The following is an 11,956-nucleotide window of genomic DNA, read 5'->3' as shown; positions in this document are numbered from 1 at the left end:
TAGGTTAGGAAAAAGACATGCTTTTGAAGCATAATTTGTTTTCATATAGACTTTTAGTGAATTTTAAATGAATAAAATGGGATCCTCAGACTTCTCAGGGTCAAACCCTCATATCAAAAAAGTCTAATAGGTTTTGATTCAGACCTATAGACCCTGGTGTCAATTTTTTTTTTCTCCAAAGGAAGCCAAATGTTTTCTTTTCTCTGGACTTTTGGGGCAAACTATTTTATCAGAGACTGGGTCCACTTGAGGATCCTCTGGTTTACTGGTGTGCATATCTGATGTTGCCTAAGGCGGTGCTGCAGAAACACTGAACACTAAGGCCGAATGTACACGGCCGTGTTCCGTGGCCGAGAGCGGACCGTGGAAACCCGGGCGGGATTCCTCCTGACAGCTTGAGAGCATGGCGTCATTGGTTGATATGACGCCGTGCGCTCCCTGCTGCCGCCACAATACAGTAATACACTGGAATGATCTATACCAGTGTATTACTGTACTGTGGCGGCAGCAGGGAGCGCACGGCGTAATAGCAACCAATGACGCCGTGCTCTCAAGCTGTCAGGAGGAATCCCGCCCGGGTTTCCACGGTCCGCTCTCGGCCACGGAACACGCCCGTGTACATAAGGCCTTACTGTCAGGTTTCCTCACTGATTATAGCATATTGTAGAGGAATGTTTTGTGATCTTTATATCATCAAGTGAGTCTAACAAGTAGACATTGTACAATACATTGTAGGGGTTGTTCTCACATGCAATAGCATCTCATGTTATTTGACCATATCATGCTCTTTTCTGGATTATAACATAATTAATATGATTGCACTTGTTTTGTTGACCTATAGATATAATGTCTTAGGTATTATTAAGGACATATAAAGACGAGGCTTTAGTACTCACCAAATTTATATGATGCCTGGAAGCCTTTAAACTGAGTGCTGCGATCACTAACAAATCTCAGCCACAGTGAATTGCCTTGAGAGGTAAAGGAAGGGATTTTATAGTTCCCACAGAATGGACCCTTCCAGTTGGACCCATCCTGGATCTCTAAATAGTCATAGATGCAGTACTGACTAGCCTCTGTCTGAAAATCAGTAACCATGAAGGAAATCTGTAAAGATCAGAAGCATAGATTGAAATATCAGGTGGGTCAGACTACAACATATGAATCATTACTGAGAAGTTCACAAGACAAAATTATCATTTGTGTAGGTTGAAAAAATTAGGTGGAAATATTTTAGAACTTTATTGCTCTAATAAAAATTTTTACAGATTAATTTTAGAACGCCTAAAATAATAAATTGAAAATATTTTTGTGGGGCTTTGGACAAACTGAAAAAAATAAAAATCACTTTTACCTTCTTTCCAACAGGAGCTGTAATGGTGTAGATGCAATTCATGTTTGGGCCGTAGGAATTGGGGTAACCAGGGGATGTAACGTTTCTTCCAGGGGTATAGAATGTTCCTCCACATTGCACTGAGGGAAATACATTTTAATGTCATTATTAAAGTAGAATATTCCTACACAACATATTTTACATTATCATTTGCATTGTATTTAATATTGCAATCTAAAGAATTAAAAGAAAAAGAAGTGTAAAACACTATCTGATATTAGCTTTTTTTTTTTTCAGATAAACTGAACTCTGAGCCCCCCCCCCCCAAAAAAAAGCCAGATAGACTTTAAAAGGGCATTCTAAGACTTTTGTCCTTAGGATAGACAATTAATATTTGATTGGTGCACCCCCACCAATAGGCTGTTCCTGAGTAGCTCTGGTGCTAGAAGACAGAGCTAGAACCAAATGGCTCCATCCAATATGTTATGGACAGACCTCGTTACTGCAGTAATCACTTCAATGGGAGCAGCGCTTCAGTATCTAGCTGCATCCACTGCGCATTTTATGAAGCTGTGCAGTTTCAGGGTCAATCTTTTTGTTCTAGAGCTACTCATGAAAATCTGATTGGAAGAGGCGTCAGGTGTCATACTTCCTCGATCAGATATAAATAGTCTATCCTAAGGATAGTCCATCAATATTCTAAAACTTTTCTTTTAAATAAGTTTTCCAGTAACATTAAATATCCAATACCAACAGCAAAGGCTTATCTCTCTAAAAATAAAAGTATTCCATTTCAACTGCCCACTCTTTTTCCTCCTGAAATGTAAAAGCCCCTCCCCCCACAAACACACACTTACAAATTAATTGGTATACCGCTAAAATCATTGTGATCATGCTTGAAGTAATAATGATATGACTGTTAAAAAATGATCTTTACAGAACAGGAGGACTTGCCATTATCATTACAGTGACATCAGCCATAATTTAGGATTTTGTTTGAATATAAATAGTGGCATGGAAAACATTAAAAATTACTAAATTCTAATTAAAATAGGTTTAACATACAAACTTGATTTAACCTATAGGACATTTTATGAAGAGGCATTCTCTTTAAACATTGAAATAAAAAATTACAAAATATACCAAGTTAGAATAAAAGATTTACTATGTAATACTGTACCTGAGCTGTATGAGGCTGTAAAGCCTACCCCATTAACACTGCTGTCACTGGAAAACTCAACCAGTAACTGGTTAGTAGAGGCAATGATTGGAGGGATCAAGACAGTCCCACAAGTTCTGTCCAACAACAGGGGATATCTCTTAGTGGGACCATCATAAATCCTAATATAGTCAGATATACAATTGGGAGATGACTGGACATCAAAGGCAACAAAGTTCAAAGCAACCTAAAAAAAAATATAGAAAAGCAAAGCAAATCAGTGAACCAGTGCCAATATTAATAATGAAGCCACACAAATCTCATGAAAGTAAGACATTAATCTTCATGTAAAAGATTAGATACATTCTGAAGATACGGTATGAAGACTGATACATGATTAGTTCATGGCAAAAATACACTAAAAGCGCAAAATATTAATTCAGTTGACATGAATTCATTGTCAGATTTCAGGCCCAACTAAAATCAAACCAAGTTGAAAGTGTCTCATTTGCCTTAAAAATTCATACATGCCAGTCTGTGGTCTTCTAGGACTGTATCAAACCTCTTTCAAGCTCTTAAAAGCCAAGACAACATTAGAAATGTCAACTTGACAGTGACATACATGGCTTTGGGTAAACGGATGGTAGCAGGTAGTAACACACCACCGGTCTGTTTTTAATTAAGAAACTATCTAAAACAGTTCCTTTTTTGGTGTCTGATATCTTCTGTCGTGTGCAAACCATTGTGGCCACCTTTTTGAGTGATTGATCCAAAATAGATTTAAAAATCTTCGTTTTCGCCTGAATTCTGATTTTTTGGGGAAACTTTTCTATAACTTATTCACTTATCTCCACTAATAACAGTTGGGTAATTTAGTTCCTTGTATACTAGATATGGAATTTATAAAGAAAAAAATGGTCTTGTGTCAAAAACCAAGGAGCTTTGGTTCTTTGTCAATAGTTCTGCCTCTTCACTACGGTACCTGATCTGATGGTGTTCTGATCAGCCAAACACAGCTGGCATTATTTGGGTAGTCTGATGGGTAGTTGGCGGAGGTTAGACTTCCATTCTTTTCATTAAGTAAATAGGCACAGACATCTAAAAGGAGAAACACAATTTGATCAATGACCGTGATGGATCTAGTATACAACTTTCTGAAATCTGTAGACCTGCAATAACTTACCGCATTGATACAATTGGTTGATTTTAGCAATATCTAAAACACTCAGTCCATTAATTTGCCCAATTGGGATGTTTGGGACCGGTATGGTCACAATGGTGGGTTGTCCTGAAGTGTTTGAGAAAGCGAAACTATCAGAAAAAAAAAGTTAAAACACATTAGAATGTGACCATATAATAAAAAGAATATTCCAGAATTGTATTTGTTTTAGTCTTGGTCACAGTGGATCATTCATTTTGCCAATAAGTAATGAACTAATGACCTTACCTGTCATAATGCATCACTGATCCATAGTCATACTCAAGCCCAAGGTTATTGGTGTTTTGCATTTCAAAATTTATTGTACTACCTATAAAAGAAAGCATCTCTATAAGGGTATGTTAACATGTGTTGGATTTTATGTAGATTTTGGTGTGGATTCTGCACCCGAAACCATGTGAAATTTGCATCCAATGCAGGTAACTGGGGTTTCCACAACCCTGTTCACATGCAATTTATATCTGTAGGACAAAATAAGGAAAAACATGAAAATATATTTACTGAGAAGGAATTACCTGGTGATATGTACTGGTACATGATGGTGATATAGTTATCCCGGTCACTCCTTGTATGCTCATGGTAGAACCCCAGGGCATGGTTTAGCTCATGCTGTACAATTCTTCTGTACATACAGCCATCTATATCTAGTCCAACCATCTGACTTCCACCTATCCGGCCCACAAATGATGCACATCTGAATATAAATAGGACATTATTATTACTAATATCAAGAGATTGGTCAAAAATGATAAAGCATAAGAAACAAGTAGACAAAACATCAAAGTAATCACTAATATTCTGATTCATATAATCTTACAGGAGACAAAATGATTTATTTTATAGCAAAATAACTATCATTTCATATTATTACTGTGCTACAATTAAGTTTAGGTATTATTGATCATAAATTATTGAGGGATGGAAAATCCCAAGAGCTTTTAACGAGGAGGCTCAGGAGCTGTATTGTGGTATAATGGAGCCCTTGACACAACAGACTGACAGACTCCATGCAAATACAGACTACGGTGGATTTCTATTATTCTAATGACCGCTTCATAGATTGTCAGCAGTGAATTTCAGTTCCCTTTAGCTCTTTCATCACTATATTTTAAAATGTGACCAAATCTAGTCAACTAATAAGATAAAGAAAATTGGATCAGGTCGCACATTCCTCCAAAAATCCAATCACTCTGGTGTATGGACTAGGCTGGCTCCCTTCAAATGTTCTTTTATACTGTACATATTGCATAGCTTTTAACAATAACTTTTATTCTACAAGTCATCTAGGACACATAATGATGATAGAAATCTGGTCTCTACGTGCATGTTTTGAGTCTACCTTTGCTGTTAGCTTGTAATGTCTAAAAGCTATGCTTGAAATTAGTGTTGAGCAAACCCGAACTTTGCCGCAAAAGTTTGGGTTTGGAGTTCGGGCATTTAATAAAGCTTGCTGAAAGGCTCCTTATCAACAAGCTTTTAAGCTGTGGGCATTTAGAAGCCATCATAGCCATGCCTAGTAATGGCATGGCTGTGATTGGCTGGTGCATCATGTGACCCAGTCTCTATACAAGCTGGATCACGTGTCGCACCTCCCATCAGCTCTGAGTAGTGCAGGGACAGGAAACAGGCAGCTGAAGTGAGGGAGAGTGTTAGGAATTTCATCTGGCTATTTATTTTGTGGGTGACCTATAGCGATTTTTTGTGGGTGTAATGTACCATCTTTGTACCCCTTACACAAAAATATAATAGTTAACCTGTCTGTTAGTTCGGTTTGGTGACATATACCCCTTTTTGATGTTAGGTACACCTGCACTGCATTCATGACAATGAAATTCATATAGTTAATCTGTCTGTTAGATCGGTGGGTGACATAAACATATTTTTGGTGTAATGTACACCTGCACTGCATACATAACAGGGAAATTAATATAGTTAATCTGTCTGTTAGTTCGGTGGTTAACATATAAATATTTTTCTTGTGAGGTACACCTGTACTGCATACGTGACAGGGGAATTAATATAGTTAATCTGTCTGTTAGATTGGTGGGTGACGCATACACATTTTTGTTGTGAGGTACACCTGCACTGCATACGTGAAAGGGAAATTAATATAGTTATTCCGTCTGTTAGATCGGTGAGTGACATATAAACTTTTTTGGCGTGAGTTACACCTGCACTGCACACGTGATAGTGAAATTGGATGACAAATTTATAAAAAAAAAAAAAGTGTTGGCTACCTCCTCCTCCACCGCCACTTCCACCTACACCACCACGTCCACCGCCTCCTCAACCTCCTACTCCACTTTGAAATCAGACTCCAAGTTCAAGATTATTATTTTATTTTTTTCTATGTTATTGTCCTGCTCTTACCCCTATTTCTCTTTCTTTTGCAGCCCTCTAGCTCTTCTATGACTATTTTACAGACATTTTTGTGCACCAAAGTTCAGGTCCCCATTGACTGCAATGGGGTTTGAGTTCGAGTCAAGTTTGTTTCTCGAATTTTGACCCGAAGTTAATAGAAACCCGGCAAACCCAAACAGCCACAGGTCCGGTCATACCCACTTGAAATGTTTGAAATGCAAAAGCAAAGATCATAATTTTTAACAGTGCTATTGTGCGCCCAAGGTAAAATAAGGTTTTTATAGCCAAGTGTCGGGAATTTTTGAGTCTAAAATGATAATTCATTATGGAATTCATATTTAGCTTAGTATAGGTACAACAAGCTTCACACACAATAGTAGACAAAGGTTTCTATTTCTTCACTTGTTTCACACTTATAATCATAGATTACAATATTATAGATACCTACCCCCTAGACATAATATTGAGGTAGTCATTCTCCGTTGTCCGAGGCACAAACCTCACACAGGTAAGGGTTTCGAATTCCCCCATTGACGTCTGAAACAAGTTGAGGTTCCAACTACCTGGGGTTAAAAGAACATTTATACAATATTAAATCTACTATAAAACAGTTAGGTTGGCCAAATTAGATATAACATTAAAAAAACTTACTATAATTGGAGGCAAACGAATAAGGCACATTGACCGTCCCATTGGCAGATTTGGGCCACAAGCACCCTGTGCAGGACGTAGCGCTGCGTCCAGATGTTTTCAATATGTCACCTTGATATAAGTTCAAGGCCTTTTCTAAATAAAGAAGATAGTGACATTTTAAATGCAGTATATACCAATACTTTACAAATCAAATATTCAGGTCACTTAATTTCACTAATCTAGACTTTTAGACTCATGGACAACACAGAGAGAGGAGTCAATGGTTAAACACTAAGTGCGTAATCTATCTTATATCCATCTTATGTACTACAGTACTACTGCATATCCTATTCCATTATGTTTGATTTCTAAAAACTACTCTATACAGAGACATTTTCTCATATTCTTAATTAGGTCTATTAATATTCTATTCATATTGTTAATATAATATATAGATATAAGATATACAGTAAATAACAACCCTCAAGATGGCCACTTGCTTTGCTGTTCTCAGAACTCCATATAAATAAATGGGGCATGCTGGGAGTCATAGTTTCACCACAGCTGGAGTGCCGGAGGTTAGTCATCACTGCCCTTGGCCATTGCCAGGGTCAGTGCAAAATAAGCAATTGTCACTCATTGGTCAGCATTCCCTCTAAGCATATGACCCTTGCCCCATGTCACGTACACTAAAGTAATTCCAGACCAACAATTGATTTAATGACTAAATAAATTTGGCTTTAAGATATTACTAAATTATTAATGTAAATAATTGAGAATTACCTTGTGTGATGTCTAAAACTCATCACTTACTGCACATTGACAGGAAACATAACTAAGCTGTTACCTTTGTTGACCTTTATTATCTTGGCAAAGTTTTCTTCAGGTTCTTCTGCTGCTTCAGAATCTGTAGCTAAAAGCATATATATAATGAAGGACGTGTGTCATATATATCAGCAGCCAATACATATTGGTGAATAAGTTTCATATTATTATTAATCTGCCATAAATCTTTATACTACCATTCAATGAAACCTCAGAAATCGAATCGTCTTATGCCTTATTCACACGTTGATGTTTTGGTTAGTAATTGTGAGCAAAAACCAAGGTTGGAGCCTACACAGACATTATGTACGGTATAATGGAAAGAGCCACATCTAGTTTTAGAAAACTGACAGGCTGGGAACTCTTTAAAGAGACATAAAACGTAACTTTTAATAAGTATTGCAAACAAAATAAATAAGGTGCTCAAAAAAATAAGAAGGGCTAGATCAGGTGACACATGGTACAGCTTGGGGGAGGGGTAAAATAGCTTCACTAATCTCAGTGGTATCGTGGGCTCTAAATCCAGCCGTGTAACTGGTGCCTAGGTACACTATCCCTAATAGACCCTAGTCTGTAGATGGGGAGTACCTATATGGCTGTATTTGGAGCACCCGCCCTGAGAAGAGCGACCCCCAGCCTTTGGAACCTCTGACCTATGTAATCCACCCTAATAAAAACAAACCCCTAATTGTCCCAATGCGTTTCTCTGGTAATACGGCTCATCAGGGAGCAGCGGTTGGCCAATAGCAGACGGAGGGAGGAGTTCGGCCATGTCTGCTCAGTCAGCCTCGCTCTCCACCCGCTCTGCTTTGGCCAAAGCGTCACAGGGACGGGGAGGTTACCATGGGGATCAAAGACACTTCCTCTACAGGTTCATCCAAACTGCATCTATAAAGTACCTTGGTATGTCATTATTTGATCTGACACTGTGACTGTGTGTCAGACTATACATACCACATCTAGTTTTAGCTCCACAACACTGATCTAACACTGACATGAGACTGATGTTTTGTTTTCTATAACAATTAAATTAATGCAATTTAAATATAATAATATCCAGATCTGTAATTTATCTTTCAATTACTATACTTGACCCATTTGTTAAAAAACAAGGTCACAAATTGGAGGGGGGGGGGGGGAATCTGTGACTTTGATATTTAACTGGAAATTTAGGAAATAATAGTAACATAAATACCAGATTGTTAGGGCATTTATCATTCTTATACACCTTTCATTGAAAATAAATTATTTTATGTTGATATAAATGAAAAGTATATTGATGAGTAAAACAAGAATTCTATCTTAGCTGCTTACAGTTCTCATGGCTAGAGTAAAAACTTTTTTTTAAATGAAATATAAGAATAAAAAATTACACTGTGCACACGTCATTTCCAGTATGTATTATACAGTATTGTCTAACATTCCACACTATACTGGCCTACAGAGATTTTAATAGGTCTGAGGTTGAGAAGCAGATTGAGAAATTTTTATTGTGAAAAGATTAACATAAATTTGCAATTTATTTAAAATTGTGCTCCGATCTCAGGACCACCCACTTGGCTACTATCAGTGACCTTCTTCAATGTATATATGGGTATACAGGTAGAATTGTCATTCAATAGGACTCAGAATGAGAAGAGTTTTAAACTACACTTGAGAGAACTGATTTGTTAGAATAGATATTCAACCCAAATGTTTTAAATTAAATTCTTTAAATTCATTTGGGTAGAATTTGAGAGATGGTGAGAGAGAGGTTTTACAGATATTTAAAGCACTTTTGATTTAGGTGGAAATTATTTATACCCAAATCAAATTTCAGACAAATAAAACAAAATTAATTTTGTCACCTCTACTTTAAATGACTAAATTAAAAGTTATTCTAAATCTTTCACTAAAATCTATATATAAATCTTCTCATCTTCTCATGCTCTAGAAATTGCTGCTAGAAGATTGTTTACTTTAAAAGAAGTCTGTCACCTCCAAATATAAATGTAGGCATGCTGTCATGTAGGATTGGTAATCCAGAATATAAAAATACTTTTCATGCAATAATTCGGTTCTCTACCTTTGTTAAAAGCTTTGTTTCTAGGCAAATATAGATTTTGGTGCTCTGTGGGTGAGGCTGCTCCTTTCTGTGCACTAGACGTCCCCTATAAGGGACAATAGCTATGCTCAACTGTGTACCACTTAATGGAGGCACTGACCATAAACACTGATCCCCAAAAAAAGTCCAGCTTCCAATAAAAAGCGTTGCCTTATTCATGATGGCATCGTATTTTGGAATCCTAAATGCATAAACTATAATGCTATCCTTCTGTATATGATGACAATTCAATAATCCGCAGCACTCGCCGGTAAATCATGAAAATAGTTGTGATTTATTCACTCAAGCAGCCAGTATACAGCGACGTTTCGACCTCAGTTGGTCTTTATCAAGCACTGCTTGATAAAGACCAACTGAGGTCGATACGTCGCTGTATACTGGCTGCTTGAGTGAATAAATCACCACTATTTTCATCATTTACCGGCGAGTGCTGCGGATTATTGAATTTTCTGGATGAGTTGGGACCCCCAGCCAGGATCCCTATCTGCGCGCACCATTTGGCTTGTAAGCCATTTCCTGGTCAGTACCCAAATGAGTGGGATGAGTAGTGCTGCAAACCCCTGAATTTTCTTCTGTATATGATGTCACACTTGGATTTTAGTACCCATGATTTTTGAAGAATAAAGATGCAACAATTTGTATTGTAAGCTGGACTTTTTTCACTTATCTTTTTGGACTAGACTTCCCCATGTCACAATTATCTGCTCTGAAATATCAAGTACTGTCAATGACACCAGAGCGGGGAGATACTGGATGGTGTTACTGATGGAGCAATGGTGCACTGAACTGATAAATTCTACCCACAGTGCACTGAAAACCTTAGCTGCATACAAATGAAAATAAGCATTTCTCAGGATTTGAGGATATGATTTAGAAAGAGCTGATTATTATTGTTATGTTTTAAGAATTCACTAGAATAGTAAGTATGGTACTAGTAAAACTAAATCCAGACACCAGAAACACACTTAAAGAATGAAGAGTGGCACAAACACTAAAGGACAGCCCAAATAACACTGAGGAGCTCTTACCATGTTCATCTAATCCAGGTATGGAAAGCTGGAGAAGAAATACATGTGATCATTAGTAACACCTTATAACAGAACTGAAAATGCCTATGATGAAAAATAAGTTGTAAAGTGGATTATACTGGGCTAAAACTCCCATCGTGAAAAAAAAATGTCTTCATTAATATAATAAGTTAATAAAACTTCAATCTGAATGGGATCGATTTGATATAAAAGCAAGGATTTCTACACTACCCTTTCATATGAATGGGACAATGGTAACTGTTTCTTCTGTCCTAAAATGTGCAGAGACTGGCATAACATTTGAGAAGATTCTATGTTACTAGAGACATAGGGAATTATCTTACCTGTGATGATGTAGATAGAGGAACACTCGTCACCTGTCCCACCACAAAAAGCAGGAGAAGAGAAATCTTCTTATCCATGTTACTGAGAGATAGCTACAGTATTTGGAGATTGTCTCCTTGTCTAGATTACTGCTCAATGTATATGCCTTATATACATGTAAATGATAGACCTCTACCAATCACAAAGCAGAACTAAAGATATCTGTAATGGTCAAAAGAACAGCCTGGAGCCTAAAGCCTATAACAGGTTTAGAATCCTCTCTGCATGTGACCACCAAGGAGATGTTTTCCAATTAGTTCAGCCATTCCAGAACGTTTTCATGGTGTAATTTTTATGTCATTGATAATTTTGTGTCTGTGTCAAACCTGAAGAATACCCCATTTTTTAAAGATCCAAAGTGAAATTCGAATTGTGAATGTATATATCGACTGAACGATATTACTATAAACGCTCATTCTACTCTTGATGTCGTTAATGAATTGTGATAATGTAAATTTACATTGTGTGACCTTTCTCTGATAGGCACGATAACTAGATCTTTCTGAACAAAGATAACTATCAGCATTTTAGCAAGTTTATGACCAGATATGAATGAAGATGTACACAATACTCCATGCATGTAAATGATTGTTATTATTATTGGCGGTGTCTGTAGGTCACTTGTGTTATCAATCATCTGAGTGATTACTGATAATGATGTTTACCCTATCACATTAGTCGCAGTCCATTGTCATTTAAAGATCCCCTATTAAAGAGTTTTCTCAGCCAGTATGTGCAGTTTCACCAGAAACCAGCCCTTTGTAGGTGCTAAGTAACAGCTTTGTCGCTTTAATTAGGAATCTTCACACTGGAAATAGTCATTTATGCAAATACTTAAGCTATTTGTGTGATACCTAATTACCCACTTATCCCTTGTTCTATAAACAGCAAGTGATTTAGAAGTCATTCT

General features: G+C 37.0%; 1 protein-coding gene across 1 annotated transcript; it reads right to left on the bottom strand.

Moving 5' to 3' along the window:
• Positions 1 to 885: 885 nt before the first annotated feature.
• On the bottom strand, positions 886 to 11,084 carry LOC122921329 (embryonic protein UVS.2-like). Its single transcript, XM_044271305.1, has 12 exons — positions 11,007 to 11,084; positions 10,663 to 10,690; positions 7,553 to 7,618; positions 6,724 to 6,858; positions 6,521 to 6,635; positions 4,227 to 4,405; positions 3,940 to 4,021; positions 3,676 to 3,803; positions 3,475 to 3,590; positions 2,514 to 2,739; positions 1,355 to 1,473; positions 886 to 1,107 (listed from the first exon to the last, which is right to left on the bottom strand). The coding sequence occupies exons 1-12, from the start codon at positions 11,082 to 11,084 to the stop codon at positions 886 to 888; spliced, it is 1,494 nt and encodes a 497-aa protein (XP_044127240.1).
• Positions 11,085 to 11,956: the final 872 nt, after the last annotated feature.

This window comes from Bufo gargarizans, chromosome 11 (genome assembly GCF_014858855.1).
Source record: "Bufo gargarizans isolate SCDJY-AF-19 chromosome 11, ASM1485885v1, whole genome shotgun sequence".
Lineage (NCBI taxonomy): Eukaryota > Metazoa > Chordata > Amphibia > Anura > Bufonidae > Bufo > Bufo gargarizans.
Note: the sequence above shows the minus strand (reverse complement) of the source record. Positions and strands in the feature narration are given on the sequence as shown.